Source organism: Notolepis coatsorum (genome assembly GCF_963971535.1).
Source record: "Notolepis coatsorum genome assembly, chromosome: 8".
Taxonomy (NCBI): Eukaryota; Metazoa; Chordata; class Actinopteri; order Aulopiformes; family Paralepididae; genus Notolepis; species Notolepis coatsorum.
This window is the reverse complement of record NC_140172.1, coordinates 101,362,781-101,389,484: the sequence shown is the minus strand read 5'-3', so window position 1 is coordinate 101,389,484 and position 26,704 is coordinate 101,362,781. Positions and strand designations below refer to the sequence as shown.

The 26,704-nt window shown below is 43.8% G+C and overlaps 1 protein-coding gene across 1 annotated transcript in view; it reads left to right on the top strand.

Annotated features, from left to right (window-relative positions):
- The window catches only part of stoml3b (stomatin (EPB72)-like 3b), a 50,213-nt gene extending 23,916 nt beyond the window's left edge, over nucleotides 1-26,297 (top strand). The window contains exons 2-7 of the mRNA XM_084320728.1: nucleotides 49-152; nucleotides 434-506; nucleotides 2,291-2,373; nucleotides 3,087-3,290; nucleotides 22,338-22,472; nucleotides 23,773-26,297. Of these exons, the coding sequence (XP_084176854.1) occupies nucleotides 49-152; nucleotides 434-506; nucleotides 2,291-2,373; nucleotides 3,087-3,290; nucleotides 22,338-22,472; nucleotides 23,773-23,961 (788 nt within the window). The 3' untranslated portion in view covers nucleotides 23,962-26,297. The remainder of the gene's footprint in view (nucleotides 1-48; nucleotides 153-433; nucleotides 507-2,290; nucleotides 2,374-3,086; nucleotides 3,291-22,337; nucleotides 22,473-23,772) is intronic.
- The last annotated feature ends 407 nt before the right edge of the window (nucleotides 26,298-26,704 follow it).

Sequence of the window (26,704 nt, the reverse complement as noted above, 5' to 3'; positions counted from 1 at the left end):
TAATTAAACTGAAAGTGAAACTGACCTACTATCTCTGTCTCTCTCCAGCGGAGCGGAATGGGAGCCTGGGCTGTATGGGCTGGTCATTGGTCATCCTCTCTAGTATCTTTACCTTCCTGCTCTTCCCCTTAACCATCTGGTTCTGTTTTAAGGTGAGTCAAGCCCTATCTCAAACCCCAATCACAACCGTTGCTTCCCACTGACAAACATGGAAGCGACAGTTCTAGGCACTAAAGACACATTTCCATGACAACATGATAAAAAATAATTTGGAAGCCGTCATGGGTGTGCAATCATTGTTAAAGGGTACGTTTGTTATATAAACACACCCTGTGGTTTAAGCTTATGTTGTGTGTGTGTGTGTGTGTGTGTGTGTGTGTGTGTGTGTGTGTGTGTGTGTGTGTGTGTGTGTGTGTGCATGCGTGCGTAATAGATTGTTCAGGAATATGAGCGAGCGGTCATCTTCAGGCTGGGCCGAATCACAGAGAAGAGGGCAAAAGGACCAGGTAAGCGAACGCTGATGGCGAGCTATTTCATAGCATTTGTTTTAACTTCCTTTGAGTGCCAAATGGGTGGAGTTTAACCTCTTAAGCCCGGAGCCCTATTTTCTGAAAATCCGCCTAAAAGACATACCTAAGTAAATGGAAGATTGCTCCACTTCTACAAGGACCATTTGCATATATCCTTGGTATCTAGGGACATCTATGGACCTCAGTGAATGTATTCCCAGTGTCAGAAATATTGGGTCTCATTCATGAAGCGATATAAGAACAGATTTCGTTCTTAACTAGCATTTCCTCTTATTTTGTTCTTACCTGGGATTCAGCAATGTTTTCTTATTGTTGCTTTTCTCTCAGGCAAATTCTAAGAGTGGTCGAGAGCACTCTTACACAGATAAGAAACTCTTACCCAGATGAGAAACATTTTAAAAAGCCTACCATTCCTAATAATAATAATAATAATAATACATCAGATTTATATAGCGCTTTTCCTAATGCTCAAAGACACTTTACAAAACAAACAATACAATACAGTTTTAGTAGATACAATAAAATAATATATATAAAAAGGTGAGAGAGGAAGGAGTTCATGGGTTGAAAGCAAACCATTGGTCAATTGCCCCCAAATACCCCCAAATATGACTTTATAAACCCAGAACTTTTCAATAATAATAATAATAATGATTATTATTATTATAACTTATTGCGTGCGTTCTTCTTCTACAAAAAATCGAAGGAAATAAATAAAGGGAAGATGATTAAACAGAAGGTTTTGTAGATACAGTACTGAATTCTCCCATCCGAACCAATGCCATTTAAAATATTATTATAGAATATAGAATAGCAGGCTTATAAATTACCTTATTATAGCCAATTCGCACATTTATGGATTGTGCCAAATCTTATATTTCAAATGCCCGAGTTCAATTTGGATTTAGTATCACCAGGCGTGCATAAGAACAGATAATGAAATCTACTGTATGTACAGTAGCTTTTTTATTTTTGCCAGGGTGGCACCATTTTTAAACTAATTTAAAATCTAATTGTTGCTACATGCTAAAATTAGGGAAGAGAAACTAACTGCGCTTCATACCAATAACGTTACGTTTTGTGGTTTATTATCCCGAGTAATAAGAGATATAATAAAAAAATCCATACATAAGTAATTTGCTTGAAACCCCATAGAGGCCTTTGGGAAGTGTCGTTCGGAAAAATTCCAACGCTCATCGAAAGCTGTCGTGTCCTCTTCAAAATGGCAGCAAAAGAACTACAATTCCCGACGTTCAAATATTTTCTTTTTATCTACTTTTTCTCCCCATTTTCTATTTTTCTCCCATCCCAATTTCGTATTATCCAATTCTACACTCCCCTGTCTCGAACGTTGTTAGACCATGCCTCCCACTGGTCGGCTGCAATGTGGACGAAGCCTTGCATCACGTGTCCCCTCCGGTACACGAGGAGGCAGCCGTCGCATCTTTTCACCTGCACAGCGCGATCTCTCAGCGGCGAGGAGTAACGCCTGGGAGGCTCACGCTGCCCCCGTTGCTTCCTGATTCTGCTGTACAGGCGCACCAACCGACCTGTAGGAGTCGCTGTCCACAACGTCCGATCCCCACCCACCGGCTTTCTCACCCCCTAATACTGCCAATTGTATTAGTATGAACGACCAGCCAAGCCGGAAGCAACGCAGAGAGATGTACAATAATAATAACAACAACTCATGATTAATCAATCAATTCATTGATCGATTAATATAATTAATTGTTTACATTTTCCTCTATCCTCTCCAGGCCTCTTCTTTATTCTACCTTGCACTGATAACATCATCAAAGTAGATCTGAGAACTGTCTCATTCGACATCCCACCTCAGGAGGTAGGCTGGCTGATCGGTACAAACAAAACAGTATTCTGCTGTTTAAGCTGTTCAAAGATGTCCTTTGGCAGTGATATATTGGAGATAGAAAGCATGAATACAGTATCATAAATAATGTGACCTGTAGATTGATCTGCATTGATCAGTCATACCGATTATTCTACAGTGTAACTCTGGCAAAATGACTGACAGACTAACTGACCTTCTCACTCACTGATTTACTGACTCAATTTAGGAACATGCCAACATTATGGGAAATGCACTTACCACAATGCATGCGAACCACTGCATCAACATGCTACTGTACCCCGAGTGGATTTGAACCTGGGACCATAGGATCCTAAAGCTGAGCTAAAGGGTCAGGCCTGTTAGCAGGTGCTGGTTGACTGTGACCGACTTGTTAGTAGTTTACACTACCTCACTCACTGACAGTCACATTCACTCACTCACTCACTCAGCTCATTTTGACCAGGTTTCTCATAATTGGAATACAAGCGTACCCAGCTTATAATCGCAATATGACATTTACTGTACAATTGTAAGTTGCTTTGGATAAAAGCATCAACTAAATGACTAAATGGACTGCATTTAAATATAGATATTCATATTATATATGGAAATGTACATGCCTAAAACCATATTACTTGAGTAGCGTGGTTAATAACGTAATTCTGCTGTGTGTAAACGTACTGACTCTCTCTCTCTCTTTCTAGATCCTAACCAAGGACTCAGTTACAGTGTCTGTGGATGGAGTGGTGTACTTCCGGGTCAGCGATCCCATCTCCTCTGTGGCCAATGTCGCCAACGCAGACTACTCGACCCGTCTGTTGGCACAGACCACCCTCAGGAACGTCCTGGGAACCAAGAACCTGGCCGAGGTGCTGTCTGATCGTGAGGGCATCTCCCACAGCATGCAGGTACACCACCAAGAGAAGTGACGTGAACCTGGAGCCAATTTAAAACCGGTCTGACAAACAGAAGCTTGAAAGCAACATGTTAAAGGGATAGTTTTGTTTCTCTCTATTTCTTAAAAAAACAAACATCAAAAGATGTATGGTAGCACTCACCAACTTTGAGAAAAAGGCGCTTCATAGTGGTTGAATCACATGTGACTGGGAGGGGCACTCAATGCATAAATATAACAAACTCCTCAAGTGGATGGTAAAGGTCACATGGTACAGATCAGCAAAACCACAGACAGACCAACACAAAGGTCAAATAGTTACATTTATTCATATTAATGTTAATACAATTTAGGTACAGTCAAACATCTAAATGCAAATAAAAAACGTTTAAATCCCAGAATAAAGATGAATACAGGGGGATAAACAATATTGAAGAGCAAAAACAAAATTACTGATTTTAACCGCATGTAGTAGCCAGCCAAGCAATCAATCCAAAAACACATTCAATATAGTGGCCAGCAGCAATTGACTTATAACAAAAGGTCTATTCTAGGGGGATGTTGCACTGACTGCATCTGCCGTATCTGTAGCTGCCCTTTAATCCAGGCCCAAAGCGTTGTGTCGTGTTTGACTGAAAGGTGTGCACAACACTATCTTTTGATGGTAGGTGCTCTTCGAAAAGTGAAGAGGGGAGGGGTTTTAGTCAGTTCGCCAAGCGTCGGTTCAGCGATGGCAGAGTCCTTTCTCAGTAGCTACAATCCATGCTGTTCCTCATGCCAGCAGCACCGGGGCAAAGTCAATGTGGTGGAGGTCCTGTCTGTGTACAAGCTGACTGAAGATCACTGTAATCTACTCTGTGCACTGGGAAGTCAATCATAATTCTTACTATTACTGAATTTCTTTTTTGCAGATTCACCACCTGTCAATAGTATCTTGACATACAGTATTTAATGATGTATGTATTCGCTTTATGATGATTGGTGATCAACTATGAGCCAAGGCTGGAGCCCCATAGGTCCATTTAGAAATACTTCTGTGATAATGGTGCATAACCTCCACTGGACATAAAACAGTACCCAGTTTTATGATTAATGTCACTGTACACATTTGCCCAGTTGCCCACCTCAACACCTATTATAGGAGAAGTGCTTATTATGGAATTCCCCTTCTGATGCTTCTTCCCTTTTCTTTTTTCCTATTGAGGGTTAAAGGTCAAGGGGTGTTGTTGTGAAGCATGTTGAGACGTGTATTGTGATACTGGACTATACAAATTAATTTGCCTTTACTTGCCAAATGTAGCCCATTAGTAACTTTCTCTGTTGATCAGTTCCCCCATACCATCATAAAGCCTCGCAAGCCAGACAGGAAATCTTGCATTTGTTCACAATCTGGCCTTGTTGAATAAATAAAAAGCTTCATCTTCTGGCTTGTGAGGCTAGTCATACCCTATAAGCAATTCCAGTTTACACATTTGTATTTGTATTACACCAGTCACAGTCCAAAGGTACAACCAGCATTCTGAGCACTTCAAGACCTTTGGAAAAACAATATAGCGCCCTCTGCAGGACAAGGCAGTCACTTGCAGCGCCAAACTTTTTGAGTCGCGGTTATTAGAAACATCTATTTTGTTTTTGAGCGGCTGAGTAGCGCAGTGGAGAATGCACTCGCCTACCACCGCAGAGACTCTGGGATCGAATCCAGCTGTCAGCGGTACCTCCGGCTTGGTCAGTCGTCCCTACTAACACAATTGGCAGTGTTAGCGGGTAGGAAGCCGGCGGGGTATGTATGTGTCCTGGTCGTTGTAAACTGCGGTTCCTACTGGTCGGTCAGGGCGCCTGTTCGCTTCATTACTTAAGGCAACCTTCTTGCGTTCAGCGGCCCACGTGACCACGCCTAGCACGCCCCCGCGGCGACGCAGCAGCGCCAGAGCGGAGCGGCAGGCGGCAGTGGCAGAGCGGCAGAGGCGCGCAGGTTGCCGCACGCAATCCCCCCTGTTTTAACATCGACGGTTAGCTCAACTCGTTCGCCAGCTTGCTGTGGAGCCTGCGGTCCAGTTGGTGACAAGTTCGAATCACTTCAATTTTTTTTCTTTTTTTACGTTTAATTAATTTATCGCCTCTCTATATAAACGTAACTAGCGTCTGTCTTTCTTTCGCCGGTTAAGTTTAGGCATTCTTTCGGAGTTGGTTAAGGTTAGGGTTAAGTTTAGGCATGCTTTTGGAGTTGGTTAAGGTTAGAGTTTGTCTTAGAGCATGGCAATAGTTCTTTCGCCGGTTAAGTTTAGGCATTCTTTCGGAGTTGGTTAAGGTTAGAGTTAAGTTTAGGCATTCTTTCGGAGTTGGTTAAGGTTAGGGTTAAGTTTAGGCATTCTTTCGGAGTTGGTTAAGGTTAGAGTTTGTCGCAGAGCATGACAATAGAATCAGCCTATTTCCGCTCTGTCGCTCTGCCACGGTCACATGGGCGTCGTGGCCAATCAGAGAAACGCTGAACGCAAGTAGGTTGCCTTGTTCACGCCGCCTGTTCAGCAGGGAGGGGATCGGGGGAAATAGCGTGAACCTCCCGCGCGTTACATTCCCCCAGTGAGAGTCCTCGCTGTCAGGTGAAAAGAAGCGGCTGGCTGACTCCACATGTATCGGAGGAGGCATGTGATAGTTTTACACCCTCCCTAGGCCGACAGTGGGGCAATGCGTGCAACGACCAGGAAGGGAATTGGCATAACGACTAAATTGGGATGGGAGCCAAAATACAGAAAAAGTGAGAACAAAGAAATTATAATTTGAAAAAGAAACATCTATTTTGAGAGAAGATTTTACATAATATTATACTTCATTAATTTACAAACCCACCAGTGGTGGACTCAGGCTGTTTGAAGGGCAGGGGTGAAAAGAAAAAAAGGGCACCTACTGCACAACATGGGACCCCAACAGTGAGCAAAAAGCTATGATGCGTCTTGTATGGTGAAATAGTCTTCATCCTTGATTAAGATTAACATTAGAATAACATAGACAATCCAGATTAATAGTATAACCACACCTCTATGATAAAAACACACAGGGAACAATACACCTTTAAAATGTTTATTTCACCTCATTGTGTTTGAAAGTAGATTTATCATGGTGTTTGAAAAGTTAATTATCATGGTGTTTGAAGGCCTAAACCATTGCTCCAGTGGTACATTTCTCAATGCTAAATATATCGGTGAGGAATATAAATATTTGGGAAACAGCATTTTAATATGGTCTGGGTTGAAAAATAGTGAACCTATTCTTTAAAAGCTATTTACAACATATATTTTACATTTACAGGATATAAAACAGTTCAAGTTTCTTTAATAGTTGTCATACAGAAGTACAGAATACTTTTATACAAAATGCTTCTTACTGTTACGCTCCAGAGACTGTGCTAGACAAGATAAGTATGAAATAAAATAGTATAGCATGTAAAAATAGAAGTAAAAATAGAAGTCACAGTGTTCAGTATAGACATATGTACAATGTTCAATGCAGAAAAGAAGTAAAGTCAAGTCAAGTCAAGTTTGTCACGGCATACAAGTATACAATGAAATGCGGGTGGTCTTGCCCGCAACGACAATACAGTAGTACAACATATAATAGAATCCAATAAAACAACATTGTGCAATAAACAGGTAACATAGTGGGACATCTCGGTATTTGTACATAGTTATTTACAGAGCATGGAGGACTAGGTCCTTTGGTAGTGCAATACACTGTTACTGTTGCTATACTATTTTTAAAGTGACCTTTCCTTTGTGGCCATAAGTGTGGGCGTGTGCAGCATGAGTGTGTGCTTGCTCATGTTAAAGTGGCTGCTAGTGTGTGAGCGTGTACAGTGTGCGTGTCGTGTGTGTGCTCATGTGTGCTTGTGTGTGGAGAGTTCAGTGTTCTGTGGCACTCAGTGTTCAGTGTTCAAGGCTCTGATGGCCTGGGGGAAGAAGCTGAGCCGAAGCCTCTCTGTCCTAGTAGCTGGGGTTCGCAGGCGTCTGCCTGACCTCAGCAGCTGGAACAGGCTGTTATTGGGGTGGTGAGGGTCTTTCATTATTCTGCAGGCTCTGGATTTGCACCTCTTGTTGTATAGAACCTGCAGGGGAGGTAGTGCAATACCCGTGGTACGCTCGGCTGAGCGCACCACTCTCTGTAGGGCCTTCTTGTCCTGTGCCGTGCTGTTTCCATACCAGGCAGTGATGTTTCCAGTCAAAATGCTCTATACAGCTCCGGAGTAGAAGGACTGGAGTATCTTCCTTAACTGAGTTACCATACAATATACAATATACTATGCAATGTACTAATATACAATACTATAGTGCAAAGCAGAAATGGGATGAGGTACAATTTAGGTACAATTTACAGTAAGGTGTACGGGTTGTAGTGCAAATCCTTTACCAATAAATATAAAGTGTGTTTAGGTGTTCTTTGTGGAGAGTGGGTGCTGCAGTGTGTTGTTTGTTTAAAGTTTAACAGTTAAAGTTAATTCGAGTGCAGATGAGCTTCTTCCTTTCTCCCTCCTAACTCTCCTTCTCTTCTCCCCTTCTCTCCTCCTGTACTCCCCTTCTCTCCTCCTATACTGTACTCCCCTTCTCTCCTCCTGTACTCCCCTTCTCTCCTCCTGTCCTCATTCTCTCATCATGTCCTCTCCTCTCCTTCTCTCATCCTGTCCTCTCCTTCTCTCCTCTATTTCTCCCTCTCTCCCCCCCCCTCTATACCCATTCTCTCCATTAAACTTAATATATTGTACCTGGATACTGGCTGGATCAGTGGGATATTTTAATGGCAACAGGAGAGCATTCAAGTTATTTGTTGTTGTGTCGTTTGAATCATTTCTCTCCCTATCATCATTTTCCTCCTTGCTTTCTTTAGCATCTCCATAACCGTCTTCATCATCATTTCTCTCCATAGCATCATCTCCATTCTCTCTTTCCTCAACTTCTTCATAATTTCTCTCCATAGAATCATCTGCATTTTCTCTTTCCTCCACTTCTTCATCATTTCTCTCCATAGAATCATGTGCATTTTCTCTTTCCTCCACTTCTTCATAATTTCTCTCCATAGAATCATGTGCATTTTCTCTTTCTTCCACTTCTTCATCATTTCTCTCCATAGAATCATGTGCATTTTCTCTTTCCTCCACTTCTTCACCGTCTCTCTTCCTGATATCATCATTTCCCTCTTGAATATCTCCATCTTCATTGTCTGTACTGTCTTTATCTAAGGTGGAGTGTTACGATGGGGTAGGTGTGTTGGCCATAGGAGGCGGAATGCGATAGTTGTTCTTTCACAATTAAACAGTTTCTTTATTGTGAACAGGAAGCATAACACGATAAAGTAAATACTTTGAAACAGGCAAATCACAGGGAAGACATAAGTCTCCAAAAACGAGGAAGTAGTTCTAAACTCGAACTGAGAAATGTTTGTATGGCAAACATCCACACGATAATACATTAATTAATAAATGAATACTAAATGGACTAAGCACGACACCACTCTTGGTATCACCATTATGCTCCCGACATGAGCGATAACAAATGCTTCAGGTATACTCACGCCTGTGGACAGTGAAGAACTGACAAAGAGAGAGGCCATCAGGTGAGCATATGAAGGAGAGTCAACTACACACAGCAGCAGCAGGCATTAATTAGCAATCAGGACAAATTAGAAGAGAGGAAGGGTGAAATACTCCAGGGTGGTGCTAGTACTTTTACTACAAGAGAGCAAAAGGCCCAAACGTTACAGTGGAGAAAATTATATTTGTTTTATAATAGTAATATAATTGTACTGTATATAATATTCGTACTGTAGCCTACAATGTTATAATTGTATTATTGTCATACAGCACTACCACTAGCCCTCTTGCCTTGATTGGAATAAAAAGGGTCTATGGTTGGTCAATTTAAATGTTTAAGACGAAATGTTCTGTCCAAAATAAGCATTATTGACCGTTAGCACCAGATTCTCAGTTATAATCCAAACTATGGCTCTGTGAGACAAGCTTGTACACATAGCTAGTAGTGAGGACTTAATACCTGTATCCTTATCTCCTTCCTTACTATTATGTTGCTTTGGACTAACATTTTCAAAGAGAAGCTGCCTCTTGCAGCATTTTCAGCTGCTTTTTAATATTCTTCCGATTTCTTTCTCTCCTTGGAATTCTGTAATCATAGAATATAGGCCAATGCTAAACCCACTTTTAAGTTAGCTTTAAAAAGCAATTCACACTGAGCTTTAAAGTGCTATGCGTATATTTTGTGCAAATTATCCTAAAATAATTTGTACACTTTATTTCTAAATTGAGATCACAGGTTAGCATATAATCAGCTAAGCAAGGTAAGGTTTAGTTAGCTAGCCTACAGTAGCCTAGGCTAAAACATACCGCCAGGGCCGGACTGGGGAAATAATTCAGGCCAGGAAATATAGTGCGAAATATAGTCCCAGTCAGGCCACTTTTCTTTTTTTTTGTTTAATTTCTTTATTACAGGAAAAGTAGTATGTACATTTACATTCGTCAGTATTATACATTCTCCATCTTTTCATCTTTTCTTCCCCTTTAATTTCCCCTTCCCCTCCTTCATACCCACCCCAGCCCCCCCACATCGAGGTTTTTGAAGACACATCTGCAAAACATCCAAACATACAGCATAGTTGCTACTGGGAAGGAAAAACAAAAAACAGTAATAGTATCAATCAGACCTATCTGTATTATGCACAAATATTTAGATACAAAGAAGCAAAGAAAGAACTAAAAAACACAAAAAGAAAACTCTCCAGCACGGCTGTGGCTGTGGAAGAACTTCATCAATGAGGTTATTTCACTCCTTTCCCTACCCCTGCCCATATTATGTGGTAATTCTTGAGTAGTCTAACCTTCCGCAGCTGCGTCTCCCGTTCCCCTCTCCCTCCCCCAGTTACCCACCCAGCCCCCGGGGGTCTCATTCACACCCATTCATACCAGGACAGGGAGGGGGGGGGGGGGGGGGGGGATTAGAAAATAGGAATAAAATAACGATAAAAAATAAGGAAGTGTAGTTAGAGGTGTAAAGCTCTATCCTTTCTAAGTCTCTTCGTTGATAGTCAAGGTATCGATGTGTTGCAGAAATGATTGCCGGGTCACTTGGAATGTTTCAAGGGAGCCCTTTAGGGAGAATCTGATTCGCTCAAGCTTAACGCAATGTAGTATCTCATGTATCCATCTGTTGTGAGTAGGTGGGGAAGGGTGTATCCACTTAAAGAGAATAAGTCTCCTAGCGAGGAGGGTAGTAAACGCCACAACTCGTTTTGCAGCCCTAGATATTATCGTAGGGGTATTCGGGATTCCGAAAAAGGCAGTGAGTGGATCTGGGTCTAACGCCACTCCCAGGACCCTACTCAGTGTATCGAATATTGTAGTCCAAAACTCTGTGAGTTTGGGGCACGTCCAGAACATGTGCATATAATCGGCTGGAGATTGTTTACATCTATTACACGCATCCGTTCTATCCGGATATATCTTTGCTAACCTCGCATTGGTGTAGTGAACTCTATGCAGTATCCTACACTGCAGCAAACTGTGTCTTGCACATATAGAGGAAGTGTGTACCAGGTCTAGTATATGATCCCATTGTTCATCTGTAATGATAATTCCCAGATCCTCGTCCCATTTGGTTTTCAGGGAGTCTAAGCAAGTTGGGTTCATCCAAAATATTTTATCATATAAAATTGAGACGAGCCCTTTCCGCCCGGTACCGAGCGATAGGAGAGGGTCAGTCCTAGAGTCTGGAGGACGGCCAGGGAATTGTGGGAATTGGTTCTGAACAAAATGTCTGATCTGAAAAAACTGAACATTTTGGATTTTTTTCGACAATTCTGCAAACGACGAGAACACACCTCCGGAGTAGAGGTCATTAATGGTTAGCAAACCTTTGTTTGCCCAGCTTCTGAATACAGGATCAGAGCAGGATGGCAAGGATTACGAGAGATTGGAGCTAGCCCTGACGGAGCGTTTCCGTCACAATTTGGTTCTGAGCCACCTGTTTAATAGGGACCGAAATGGGTAATTGGGATGTTGCCACAGACCAGAGTGAGTACTTCGAAGAGGAGACTTCCATCCGAGCCCATTGGGGTTGGTCTTCTTCCTCCCTCCTGGTCCTCCAATAAAGGAGTTTGTTTATATTACATGCCCAGTAGTAATAACGAAGATTAGGCAAAGCCAGACCCCCTTCCGATTTGGGAAGTTGCATAATCGTCCTCTTAATACGTGCTCTTTTGTTACCCCACAGGAATGAACATATGAGTTGATCAATCGAAGTGAAAAAGGCTTTATTAATAAATATTGGTATATGCTGAAAAGCGTATAGAAATCGGGGTAAGACCACCATCTTTATCAGGTTAACCCTTCCCAGAAGCGAGAGGGGGAGAGAGGACCATCTCGTCAGATCTAGCTTAAAGCGCTCCAGCAGAGGACGGAAATTCTTTGCGAAGAGTTCCGTCTGTGATTTGGCCATAAAAATCCCTAGATATGTGAATCCTTCCGTGGCCCTTTTAAAGGGGAAAAGCGATTGAGGAAGCCGTTCCGCAGACGCATTAACCGGTAAATATTCACTTTTCTGGAGATTGAGTTTGTATCCAGAGAGCTGCCTATGTTGTTCTAGAATATCAAAGATAACAGGGATGGACGATGACAGATTGGAGACATAAAGTAGGAGATCGTCGGCATACAATGAGAGTTTATGAACCAGGCCGAACCTCTCAATCCCCTCAAATCTAACCTCACTGCGAAGCCAAATGGCTAAGGGTTCTGCGGCGAGCGCATAGAGCAAGGGAGAAAGCGGGCATCCTTGACGAGTACCGCGATAGAGCGCAAACTGGCCCGACTTGGTACCATTCACACCGAGGCCACCGGGGACGAGTATAGGAGTCTTATCCATGAAATAAAACCCGGTCCCAAACCGAATTTCTCAAGAGTATGGAACAGGTACCTCCATTCCACTCTGTCAAACGCTTTCTCAGCATCTAGGGAGAGTACCATTTCTGGCGCGCCAGTCGTGGTTGTGAAAAGGATATTTAGCAGCCTTCTGGTGTTAAAGAAGGATTGCCTGTCCATGATGAAACCCGTCTGATCCGGGTCTATCAGGAACGGGACCACCTTCTGAAGACGGCATGAAAGGACCTTAGCCAATATTTTACAATCCACATTAAGGAGGGAGATTGGTCTGTAACTGCTACAAAGGAGAGGGTCTTTACCTTTTTTGAGCAGTAGGGATAATGACGCCTCTGATAGCGTGGGTGGCATTTGGCCCTTTAGAAGGGAGTCGTTATATACTCTCAGTAGGAAAGGAGCAACCAACACGGAGTAAGTTTTATAAAATTCTGTAGTATAGCCATCTGGCCCGGGTGATTTACCACTTTGTAAAGATTTGATTGCCTCAGTCACTTCAGAGATGGTTATAGGCGTGCCTAACTCTTCAGCCTCCGCTCTATTTGCTTGAGGGTACTTGAGAGACTTGAGGGGGTTTGGGCGATCCCAGTCCTGCTGTGAAGATTCCGACGTGTAAAGTTTGGAATAATAGTCAAAGAAAATTTCAGAAATTTCCGTAGGATCTGTTGTAGTGACACCTAATTGGGATTTTATCTTGGGAATCAGTCTAGAGGCACTCACCACTCGTGCTTGGTACGCAAGTAATTTTCCGGCCTTATCCCCGTGTTTGAAAAAACGTTGCTTGGTGTGCAAGAGTAGTCTCTCGATCTTACTAGTTGAGCGCAAGTCATATTATGATTGGAGCTGGAGTCGTTTCTTGAATAGAGCAGGAGTTGGTTTAGATGAATACTGGATGTCCAATCGTTTAATCTCATCTGATATATCCGTTAATTTGGATTGTTCCTGCTTCCCAAAATGAGAGGTAAAGGAGATGGCCTGTCCGCGGAGATATGCCTTAAAGGCCTCCCAGAGCATGTCACTGCCAACTTCAGGTGTGTCGTTTATCTCAAAGAAGACTTTTATTTGTGCATGGATAAAATCCTTAAATTCAGGTTCAGACAGTAAGTGGGAATTTAATCTCCAAAATTTAGAGGGTGTTCTACCCTGGGGGAAGTTAATTTCAATGGATGTCGGGGCATGATCGGAAATGACTATACTATGGTACTTAGTAGCGACTACATTATGTAGTAGTTTTTCATCTAGCAAAAAGAAGTCTATCCTCGAATACGTGTGGTGGACATGGGAGAAGAAGGAGAAAAGTTTATCGGTAGGAAATTTTGCTCTCCAAGGGTCTATAAGGCCAAGTTGTTCCATATGAAATTTCAGGATGTTCGCTGCTTTGGAGATGGTAGTTCGTCTATCCGAGGACCTATCCAATTCTATGTTTTGGACCTGGTTAAAGTCTCCTCCGATAATTATGTGATGATCATTAAGGTTAGGTATCGAGGAAAATAAGTTAGACACAAATTTATCATTGTCCCAATTTGGCGCATATATTGAGGCCAAAACCACTGGAATGTTTTGCAGCCTGCCCGACACTATAACATATCGTCCGTCAAGATCAGTTAGAATGGTGGCAGGCTCGAAGGGTACATCCCTATGTATAATGATTGCAGCTCCCCTGGCTTTTGCTGAGAATTTTGAATGAAAAACGTGTCCCATCCATGCTCTCTTAATGCGGGGGATATCTGAGGTGCAGATGTGTGTCTCCTGTAAAAAACAAAGGTCACCCTTGAGGTGTCGTAGATGGTTAAGTACCTTATTAGCCTTGATAGAGCTATTCATCCCTTTGACATTCCATGAGACGAAACGGATGTTCCTGCCCGTCACTGCCATGTTCTGTCAAGTATATATATACCTGATTTGAGAAGATAAAACATTAGAAGAGAGGAGAAAGGTAGAGGGGGATAGAGAAAGGGGGGGGGGGGGAGTTGACGCACACACATACACCCACACAACCATACACAACCATACTCACCCGGGGGTACATCCCTTGGTCCCTATGGGAACAGCAACAGCCTCTGTATCTCTCAGGATACTTTCCTTCCAGTGGAGACTTCATCCTCACTCCCCTTTCCCCCCCTCTCTCCCATCAATTTCGAAAAGCCTCCAATATGGTTACGTATATACCTTTAAATTGTGTTAAGAGAACATTCGAACTGCCAGAAAATAAGAAATAAAAGCCAAAACAACAAAAGGGATGCTTAAATAAAAAAAAAAAAGACTGGTATAAAAATGAAAGATACTTGCAGCACAACTCGGGGCTTATCCATTAGAGATTAGACATAAAAGCGCTACCAATGACTCCCAATAAGGAGTGTGGACCATAGAAAGTTAAGAGTGGACAAGTAAACCGAGGCGTTACAGTATAGGTCAGCCTATAATTCCGTGGACCTGGGCAAAGCCCGCCTCCAATTTACAGCAGCTCGGGGAGAGTGTCTTTAGCCCCTGCTACCAAGCCCACTAGGGATATCAAGATTGCAAAACCAAAACATAGTTGAAAAAGAGGTGCCACTCTCCTCTCTTCTCTTCCCCCCTTTCTCCTTCTGCCTATTTAAAAAACAAAAAATTATATACATACATTTAAAGAGTAAAATATTAATAAACATGAGGTATATGCAGCTTCAGGGGTTACACAATTCAGGGACCTCACAATGTACCTAAAATATGTATAGGGCAGTGGCGGCTCCTGAATTATTCTCCAGAGGGGGCGCTAGGGGGCGCTATACCAAACATGTACCATGCATTGGCCAAATAAAGTACAGTCTAATTCACAACTTGAAACACAATATATAAATAGAAACGTTAGAAACAAACTCGCTCCGTCTCCAAACACACGCATAGGCAGAGAGAGAGAGAGAGAGAGAGAGAGAGAGAGAGAGAGAGAGAGAGAGAGAGAGAGAGAGAGAGAGAGAGACACCACGGCGGGTGCAGCACAACAGAAGAGAGAGAGAGAGAGAGAGAGAGAGAGAGAGAGAGAGAGAGAGATGGAGAGAGACACACCACGGCGGGTGCAGCACAACAGAAGAGAGAGAGAGAGAGAGAGAGAGAGAGAGAGAGAGAGAGACACCACAGCGGGTGCAGCACAACAGAAGAGAGAGAGAGAGAGAGAGAGAGAGAGATGGAGAGAGACACACCACGGCGGGTGCAGCACAACAGAAGAGAGAGAGAGAGAGAGAGAGAGAGAGAGAGAGAGAGAGAGAGAGAGAGAGAGAGAGAGAGAGAGAGAGAGAGAGAGGGAGAGAGAGAGAGAGAGGAGAGCGTTAGTTAAGCATTAGCTGAGTGGCTAACAGCAGCTAAAGTTAGCTGAGTTGGCTAAGAGAGAGAGAGAGAGAGAGAATTAACTCACTTTGTTTAATTGAAACGTGGTCCAGCCGGAGGGCTTAATAAAGTGTATGTCCACTGACTGTCCCCCAGACTGTTGTCGATGTATATCCATTCCACTCACTGCCCACTGTCCAGACTCCAGACTGAATCACAAGTTCACAACACACAGCCTCGAACATGTTGCAAACTGTGGCTAAGGAAAAAACTGGCATCGCCGCGTCGGCCAATCAGAGAGCGTCTCCGCGAAATGCGGCTATGGAAATTCTAGACGGAAATTCTAAACGCTTGCCTAGACCGCTTCAAATCGCGCCCGGCTTCCATCATAAACATCATATTTCAACGCACAACGCGGTACGCACTGATTGGCTGCGACGGATACAGCGATGAAACAGTGACGCGCACTCAGAGCACTATTGCGTCTAGCCCGAGAGAAATACGGCAGGAGAAATGCGGCTATGGTAATGGAACGTTCTTTATCAGACAGAATCGTCACTTCCTGTTCAGGAAAACGATTATTAATATTTTATATTTTAACGTTATATTGTGCATTGGAAACACAAACATACTTAAAATGAGTAAATATTATTCATTTTAAACATGTTTATTTTATTTTTAGGGGTCTAAAATAAAAATAAAAATAAAACATTTTCTTCTTCTCCTGCTCTCTTTACCAGGGGGGGCGGCGCCCTAGCGCCCCCCAGTGGCGGCCGCCACTGGTATAGGGAGGTAATATGGTTAGTCACATTCGGCAGTGTCAGAGACCTATACCTTAAGACAGTAAAAAGAAGCGTGTGCAAATTGAATTGGTTCAGTCAGTACCTTAGGTGCTTCTTGAAACCTGCATACATAACAACCCCCACTACCCAATAGGTACTATCCGGTTTATGTGTATTGAGACATTCAAATATTAAGAGGAGCATGTTCACCCTGAATATGCTCACCCTGCATAGAGAGTCATATGTATATAAGTAAATACATACAAAAGAAAAGACAAATTAAGATAAGAAAAAAGGGAAAAAGATTATATACATATATAAAAAAACAAAAACAAAAAATACAAAATAGGGAGCAGAAGAAAACGGCACATAATCATTCACAAGGTCATGGCTATAGCAACCTGATTGGCATATGGTTCCTTTTGAAGGAGTCCCTCCGATTGAAAAAACAATAGTCCCCTTCTGAGGCATTGGCGGACAATCTATAGTGACTGCGCACTATAATAATATAGCCAAGGTCCACAAATTCAGCCAAACACTCAGTACGTCGTAATCATGTCTAATGCTGTTGGCGTTGGTTTCAGCTGTCCCCGAGTGTCCGTTGGGCCTAGGTAAATGGCCTAGTAAATTCAGACCCAGTCACTGCACATTGAGTACTCCTAATGCGTACATATAGAACCTTCATTATCCTATCAAACCGATCCCTTCTGTTTATTTAGCAGCCCCTAAACAGAGGAAACGTCTACAGTTTGAATGAGAGAGAGACATATGTAAGATAAGGGCTATCAAAGAATAATGGAAAAAAGCAAAAAGGCGGTAGAAATACGGGCAAAATATAATCTGCGTCGGCTGTTTGGGAAGCATAGAGTTCAGTTTCAGAAGCCAGTCCGCTTAATGTCAATAGCATCCCCCCATGAGGTCTAAATATCAGGTCTAACGCAGTCGACCAATGTAGCCCAACCAATGTCTATAAATTCAGTCTCGCATTCTACATTCATTGTTCATTGTTCATTGCTCCCGGCGTCAGATTACAGGCTAGCATAATGTCAAGTATTAGCAACAACACTGATTTCGATGGATTTTTAGTTTTTTGTACCATTAAGGAACTAAATTGTCCTCTTCAAAAACGCCATAAAAATATGATATGCCAATACAGTACATCTTTTATTCAACTTCAGCCCTGATCATAACCACCACGTATTCAATACATTTTCGAATTATAACCCTTTAAATGCCAGTGTGTGTGATGGCATCACAAATTATTGTTAAAAAAACACAACATTTTTATATTTTCAATATATCAAATGCAATGTAGATTTTTCTGGGGGGGATTATTACAGGCTGTGTCAATGATTAGCAACAACACTGATTTTGATGGATTTTTAGTTTTTTGTAATGTCAGATTTAACAACAACTCTTTAAATGGTTATGATCAGGACTGAAGTTGAATAAAAGATGTAAGTTTAAGTTTCTTTAATAGTTGTCATACAGAAGTACAGAATACTTTCATACAAAATGCTTCTTACTGTTACGCTCCAGAGACTGTGCTAGACAAGATAGTATCAAATAACATAGTATAGCATGTAATTTAGAAGAAGAAAATGAGGTCACAGTGTTCGGTATAGACATATGTACAATGTTCGATGCAGAATAGACGTAACTGAGTTACCATATAATATACAATACTATGTAGTGTACTAATGTACAGTACTATATAGTGCAAAGCAGAAATGGGATGAGGTACAATTTAGGTACAATTTACAGTAAGGTGTACGAGTTGTAGTGCAATCCTTCATCAATAAATATAAAGTGTGGGGAGTGGGTGCTACAGTGTGTTTGTTTAAAGTGGGTGTGTGCTATAAAGTGTGTGGAGTGGGTGCTACAGTGTGTTTGTTTAAAGTGAGTGTGTGCGTGTGGATGTGTGTGCTATGTGCGTTTGGTGGTTGTTGTTGTGTAGTGTTCATTGTTCGTTTAGCAGCCTGATGGCCTGGGGATAGAAGCTTCTTCTGAGTCTTTCTGTGCTCGCCTTGAGACTCCGGTATCGCTTGCCTGACCGCAGCAGTTCAAAGAGGCAGTTGTTCGGGTGACTGGAGTCTTTAATGATTCTCTTAGCCTTGCCCTTGCAACGCTTGTTGTAAATGTTCTGGAGGGTGGGGAGCCCCCCTCCAATTGTGCGTTCGGCTGAACGTGTCACTCTTTGTAGTCTGCTTCGGTCTTGTGCAGTGCTATTCCCAAACCAGGAGGTGATGTTGCCAGTCAAGATGCTCTCTATTGTACATGAGTAGAAGTTCTTAAGGATCTTCTGACTGACTTGGAACTTCCTTAGGCGCCTGAGGAAGTAGAGGCGTTGTCGTGCCTTCTTCACAACACTGTCAATGTGTGTGGTCCATGTCAAGTCCTCGGATATGTAGGCTCCGAGGTACTTAAAGCTGTTGACTCTCTCAACCGGTGCCCCGTCGATGCTGAGGGGGCTGTAGTCCTTGACCCCCGACCTCCTGAAGTCCACAATCATCTCCTTTGTTTTGCTGACGTTCAGGGAGAGGCTGTTTTCCTGGCACCATCCCGCCAGGACCTTGACCTCTTCCAGGTAGGCCCTCTCGTCGTTGGCAGAGATCAGGCCCACCACCACTGTGTCGTCAGCAAATTTGATGATTGTATTGCTACTCCGCTGAGCCACACAGTCGTGTGTGTACAGGGAGTAGAGGAGGGGACTCAGAACACAGCCCTGGGGGACCCCTATGTTGAGGGTGATGGATGAGGAGGTGCAGTTGCCTGCTCTCACCACCTGGGGTCTGCCAGTCAGGAAGTCCAAGACCCACTGGCAGAGGTCATAGTTCAAGCCCAGGTCCCTGAGCTTGGCTATGAGTATGGAGGGGACTATGGTATTGAATGCCGAGCTGTAGTCGATGAATAGCATTCTCACATAGTTCCCCTGCCTCTTGTCCAGGTGTGATGTGTGCAGCACATGGGCTATGGCGTCCTCCGTGGACCTGTTGGGGCGGTATGCAAATTGCAGGGGGTCCATGTTGATGGGGAGGGAGGAGCAGATGTAGCCCTTTACTAGCTTCTCAAAGCACTTCATGGCTATGGAGGTGAGAGCTACAGGGCGGTAGTCGTTGAGGCAAGCAGGCTTGGATTTTTTGGGTACAGGGATAATAGTGGACTTCTTCAGGCAGGTGGGGATGACAGGGATGTACAGATGTATGACTGTTTAGACTGCGTTACTCTCTGTCTGTTTACTCTCTGTACTCTCTGTCTGTTTTTTATATTTTAGGAGCACTTATCTTTTTTTTTGCTACAGTATGCGACTTACTGTGAAGCACTTTGGTTGACGTGTCATGTGTCATGTGTCATGTTGAAGTGTCATGTCTAAATGTGCTATACAATTAAATTAGATTGATTGATTGTCACAGTGTTCTCCTGGTTGTTCCCCACTTAGGTTATCTAACTATCGCGTCGCTGCAACTAAAAACACTGGCCTGTCCTGCTTCTAAGTTATGTGGCCTGAAAAAATAAAAATAATAATATAATAATAAATAATATATTTTTTTTAGCACAGGCCAGGCCAGAAAACTCCCGGTGCTCCCAATGGCCAGTCCAGGCCTGCATACTGCCATCAATAAAAGCACTTGCAGTGTACATACATTAGTATTTAGTAATGCATAATTGGTAAAACAAACTCAAGCTTTGCAACTTCAAAGAAAGCTTGCTATATACCTCACATACAGCAGTAGGGTGCAGGTTAACTTACAGCTCAGACTGCATTAAGCCCTCTGGCATCTGTACATTCAAGAGGGGACATGTCTAAAACTGACAACTTAAATGGATGGAATGTGACAGGGCTCCTCAGAGTTGTGCCTCAAGTTTCCAGCATGCTTGGACTTTGTGCCTCAGTTAAACTAACTTACTTACCTAACTTACCCATCTGTCCAACCATGAGCTCTACGAACCCCTTCAGTCAGCCTACCGAGCACATCACAGCACAGAGACCGCCCTCATCAAGATCACTAATGACCTCCTCCTTGCTGCAGACTCCGGACACATCAGCCTCCTCATCCTTCTCGACCTCTCCGCGGCGTTCGATACAATATCCCACTCAGTCCTCCTCAAATGCCTCTCCGACAACCTTGGCATCACTGGTACAGCTCTGTCTTGGTTTCATTCATATCTCACAAATAGATCTCAGTTTGTCAGCGTCAGCGGCTCATCCTCCCCCCCGGCCCCAGTCAACCACGGTGTCCCCCAAGGCTCCGTGCTGGGTCCCCTACTATTCACCATTTACATGCTCCCCCTCGGTCAGATTATACGTCACTACGGACTCAACTTTCATTGCTATGCTGATGATACTCAGCTCTATATCAGCACCTCACCATCCTCCCAGCTCCCCCCACAGTCCGTAGTCAACTGCCTCCATGCCATAAAAACCTGGATGTCAACCAAATTACTGAAACTGAACAGCAAAAAGACAGAGCTCATGGTTGTGGCCCCCAAGGCACTGCTCGGGAAGGTTCGAGATCTCCTCCTCCACGTTGGCGGCTGTTCCATCTCCCCGTCTCTCGAAGTCCGTAACCTGGGCGTCACCCTTGACTCCACACTTTCATTTCACTCCCACATAAAATCCGTCACCAAGTCTGCCTTCTGCCACCTCGGGGGCATCTCCCGTCTCCGGCCCTCACTCTCTGACTCTGTGGCTGAGACCCTGATCCACTTGTTCATCACCTCCCGGTTGGACTGCTGTAGCAGAGTCCTGTTCGGGGTACCCGGCAAAGCCCTGGACGGGCTCCAGTATGTTCAGAACTCAGCTGCCAGGGTTCTCACTCACACCAAGCCCTGGCAGCACATCGCCCCCACCCTCGTCCACCTCCACTGGCTCCCAGTCAAGTTCTGCATCGCCTTTGAACTCCTGCTCCTCACCTACGGGTCCCTCCATGCCCTCGCCCCCCGATACCTGTCTGATCTCCTCCACCAGCACACTCCATCCCGGAGCCTGCGATCCTCTGATCTGGGTCTCCTCTCCATCCCTCGCACCAGGTTACAGACTTTCGGGGACAGAGCCTTCGGCGTGGCGTCCCCTGCCCTCTGGAACTCTCTCCCCCCTGAAGTCCGCGGTGCTCCGGCCCTGGACACCTTCAAAACTGCTCTAAAAACACACCTCTTCACCAAGGCTTTTTAGATCAAATTTATATAGCGCCTTTCATAGAACCCAAGGTCGCTTCACAATCAGGACAAAAAATAGGGCTAGGGAAATAGGGGGAAAAAAGGGGATGAGGGAAGGTAAGGGATAATGGATAATGGACCTAATCTAATCCAAACTAACCCCATCAGTTAGTTTGGATTAGATTAGGTCCATTATCCAATGTTTTCACCACTCAATAGGGCACTTTAGCATGACGTTTTTCAACCGTGGGGGCACATGGTCGTGTTTAGACCATTGGAGGGGCACCAATGGGCATGTCCTCTAATTTTCACCACTCAAAAGGGCACTTTCGCGTGATGTTTTCAACTGTGGGGGCACATGGTCACGTTTAACCATTGGAGGGGCACCAATGGGCACGTCCTCTCATTTTCGCCACTCAAAAGGGCACTTTAGCGTGATGTTTTCAACTGTGGGGGCCCATGGTCAAGTTTAACCATTGGAAGGGCACCAATGGGCACATCCTCTAGTTCTTTTTCACTCAAAATGGCACTTTAGGTTTAGCGCAATGTTTTCAACTGTGGGGGCACATGGTCACATTTAGACCATTGGAGGGGCACCAATGGGCACATCCTCTAGTTTTTTCACTCAAAAGGGCACTTTTGCGTGATGTTTTTCAACTGTGGGGGCACATGGTCAAGTTTAAACCATTGGAAGAGCACTAATAGGCACACCCTCTCATTTTTCGCCACTCAAAAGGGCACTTTAGCGCACATTTTTCAACCGTGGGGGCACTAGGGGGGGGCGATCGCCCCCTTGCCCCCCCCCCTGAGTCCGCCAGTGAAACCCACTGAAGGTAAAACAGAGACACCAAATGTAATTTTATACTGAGCGTAATCTTCTGCCTCTCTTTTACAGTCGACCCTAGATGAAGCCACAGATCAGTGGGGCATCAAGGTGGAGCGTGTGGAGATCAAGGACGTGAAGCTTCCCCATCAGCTGCAGAGAGCCATGGCCGCTGAGGCAGAGGCTTCCCGAGAGGCCAGGGCAAAGGTCAAGACATGCAAGACGTACACAAGCAGAAATACACACACGCGCGTGCGCAAGCTTGCAAATGCCTACACTGTATGCAATGACAGTTTTGACGCACATACTTATTGTGAAAGACAGAGCACATTCACGCGGGTGACCATGTGTTTCCTCAATAATTTCCACCCAACACTCGTGGTAAGATTAAGTTACATTAAGTACTTCAGGGACCAGGGTGTCCGGAGGAAGGTGAGGCGAGGTTGAGCAGAGTTAAGGAGCCGCATGCTGCTCAGTGCCGCATCTCTTCAGCTGTTTGTTACACAGTGAGACCATTGTCTGTTTTGATATTATTTTGGATGTGATGATTGGGTGACAACCTTGCTGTGGCGGCCCCCCCTCAATAGAATAATTTGAGCACCTCAGACGAAGAACCATGTAACTCCGTTTCAGGTTTTCAGAGGAACAATTATTTAGAACTTAAAAGACTATAGGGATGGCTAGTGTGACGTCACAAATTACTTCCATGTCCACTAGCATGTTTAGTCTAATGCGGCCAATGTAAACAGCAATGGCTACAGCCAAGGAACCGGTCACCCTTTTTACTGTGACATCCTACTTCGCTGACTTCTCAAAGTCTGTGAAAAAGGGTCTCAACTCGTATAACTCAAACAAAAAAATGTAATAAAATATAATAAAACGATAGTAAAAAAAAAAACGGTAATGGAGAAAATCGGTAGTAAGAGACTGTTTTGTTGACAGTGCTGTGTCCCGTGTTGACATTCTATTGCTGCAACACGGGACACAGCACTGCACCATTTTACTGCCTTTGAATATCCCGTCTGGAAGCAACAGGACACGGAAGTGGCTTTTTGGAATATGATGACGTAGTGCCTATAGCCATCCTAGAGGCTGATTGTTTTCTTGTTGATGTGTCATGTTCACATTTCCAAGTAGTTTGGATTGACTTTACGACTGCAAATACATGGGCTGTCCAAAAAAAAATTACAAAACAGAGTTATATGGTACTTCAGTGCAAGGGTTCAATTGTAGTGAAACACTTACGGTTGCTGCATATACACACACACACACACACACACACACACACACACACACACACACACACACACACACACACACACACACACACACACACACACACACACACACACACACACACACACACACACACACACACACACACACACACACACACACACACACACGCGCGCGCGCGCATCCGTAAAGACATACATACCGGTATACTATAAGGTGAATAGACTACTTATCGTGTTGCAATCCTAACGGAACTCTTATCTACACACAGGTGATCGCAGCGGAGGGTGAGATGAATGCGGCTCGTGCCCTGAAGGAGGCTTCCCTGATTATCTCTGAGTCTCCCTCTGGCCTGCAGCTCCGCTACTTGCAGACCCTCACCACCATTGCTGCAGAGAAGAACTCCACCATCATCTTCCCACTGCCCATGGACGTTATAAGCCACTTCATGAAGAAGTGAGGTCATAGACCGGCACTGAGGTCTTATTTTTTAACGTGTCTTTGGCCATGGCTCGAATGTATATGCATTCTAACTTCGAAAATAGGTGGGGACACACCAAAAAAATAAAATGTCATCTCTATTTTAGATTAGGTAAGATTCACATGCTTTGAAATACCATATTCTATACCTTTTCTTGCTGGCATTTTTGTTTCAATATAGCTATTCCATGTATTCACATTCTGTAAGCACTTCTCTATATACTTTTCCATTGGTGGTGGCCTGATACTCCATTCCTGCCCAGTATGCAAATGTAATGCTCTCGTAGGCAAATTATGCTTACAACGCATAGTAAACGAGTCAAATGCGGAACAGAGGGGACGATACTGTTCTCAGTGGTGGAGAGTTTGAAAAAACATGGCTGAACATTCAAGAAAATTAACAGAACCTGCACATAATAAAAAATCATGGGTTCAAGTCACCAGAAAAAGAAGACAAGATGACGAGGGGCGACAGTGGCTCGGGAGGTAGAGCAGTCGTCTGGCAATCCAGAAGTTCCCGGTTCGAGTCCCGCTCCTCCCAGGCAGCGTGTCGATGTGTCCTTGAGCAAGACACTTAACCCCTAATTGCTCCCGATGAGCAGGTTGGCACCGTGAATGTGTGAGTGAATGTGTGAGTGAAATGTGAATGTGTGAGTGAATGTGTGGGTCAAATGTGAGTAACAAATTGTAAAGGGCTTTGGATAAAAGCGGCGCGCTATATAAAAAAAGCAGCCATTTACCATTTACCATTTACGAGAAGACAGTCCAGCGATGACGAGAAAGTGTATGTGCAAGAAGAGTAAATATCACTCACAGTTTCTCATCAGAGGTCTCTAGAACACTTAACATTAGTTAGATAGCCTACAATTTAACTAATGTAACCGTGCCAACGCATTATCTTTTAAATTATGCTCAGTATTACCGTCGGTCTTCTTCATCCAAAATGCTAATAAATTATTGCTGGATTATCTTCTATCCCGTTTAACCATGCCAGTTCGTTTGGGTGTGGGTGTGGTTTCGAATGGAACTCTGTTTGAAAATGCACAGAATTTACCACCAGTCACCACAGGCAGTGGCGGCTCGTGAATTTTTCTCCAGGGGGGTCGATCGATACCAAAAATGTACATGTACCAAGGTAGCACAATGCCACACACTGCACACAAACACGCGTGTGCGCACGCATCGCGAAACCACACACTGCTGTGTGCGTCAGAGAGCGTCGGTGAAACCAAAAGCATACGGATATTTAAGTAGGTACAGTTACAGTACAACTATCACCATTGCCATCAATCAATATGATCACAGAGTCCATGCAGCTATGTTTCCAAACACTCACACCCCGATCTCAACTCTCTCTCTCTCTCTCGAAAGATTAACAACACGCTGTGAGAGAGAGAGAGAGAGAGAGAGAGAGCGAGAGAGAGAGAGAGAGAGGGAGAGAGCGAGAGAGAGAGAGAGAGAGAGAGAGAAACCGAATTAACTCACTGTTTACGTGGTCGAGGAGGGCGATAAAGTGTATAATGTCCACTGTTGTCCCCAGACTGTTGATGTATATCCAGTTATCCACTCTGTCCAGACTGCATCCAGATTAGCTTGTTAGCACAACACAACAGTACTGTGATGAATTCAATGAATGAGTCTGTCTTTGCCCATTTCCGCGTCGAACAGCCTGCAAACTACCTGGCGTTCTATCGCCATGCTCTAAGACAAACTCTAACCTTAACCAACTTTGAAAGAGTGCCTAAGCGTAACAGTCGAAAGAACTTGCCGTCACGCTCTAAGACAAACTCTAACGTTACCTTGTCCTTAACCTACTTCGAACGAAGAGTGGCTTAACCAGTGTAGAAACTGCAGTCGGCCAATCAGAGAGCGTCTCCGCGAAATGCGGCTACGGAAAAAAAGACCGCTTCAAATCGCGCCCGGCTTCCATCATAATACATCATATTTCAACGCACAGCGCGTTACGCACTGATTGGCTGCGACGGATACAGCGATGAAACAGTGCACGGCGTGCACGCGCACTCAGAGCGCTATTGCGTCTAGCCCGAGAGAAATGCGGCGAGGAGAAATGCGGCTACGGTAACGGAACATATTCTCTATCAGACAGTGAGTCACTTCCTGTTCAGGAAAACAAGTATTTATATTTGATATATTAACATTATATTGTGCATTGGAAACACAAACATACTTAAAATGAGTAAATATTATTCATTTTAAACATGTTTATATTATTTATAGGGCTATAAAAAAAAAAAAAAAAAAAAATCTTGTTCTTCTCTCTTTTAACCAGGGGGGGCGGTGCCCAAGCGCCCCTAGTGACCAGCTGCCACTGACCACAGGTGTGGCTAAAATAGGCGATCCTGGGGATTAACAAGTATGAAAAATCTATGAAATGCGGATCCCTTCTAGCCGTGGCCAAGGTTTAGACACACGTTGTACTGATGACCAAATCCAAGCCAAAATGTTCATGTGTTGATAAGTCATCTTGATTTTATGATTAATATATTGAAAAGAGTTTCTTATTTGTCCTCAAATGTATTATGTTATGTATAATGCATGATGATGTTATACACTGTTATTTCTATTAATTGTATATTTTGATGCTGTATTATGATGATGATGATGATGCTGTGGGCGGCACGGTGGTGTAGTGGTTAACACTGTCGCCTCACAGCAAGAAGGTCCAGGGTTCGAATCCCGCTTGGGGACCAGGTTTCCATGAT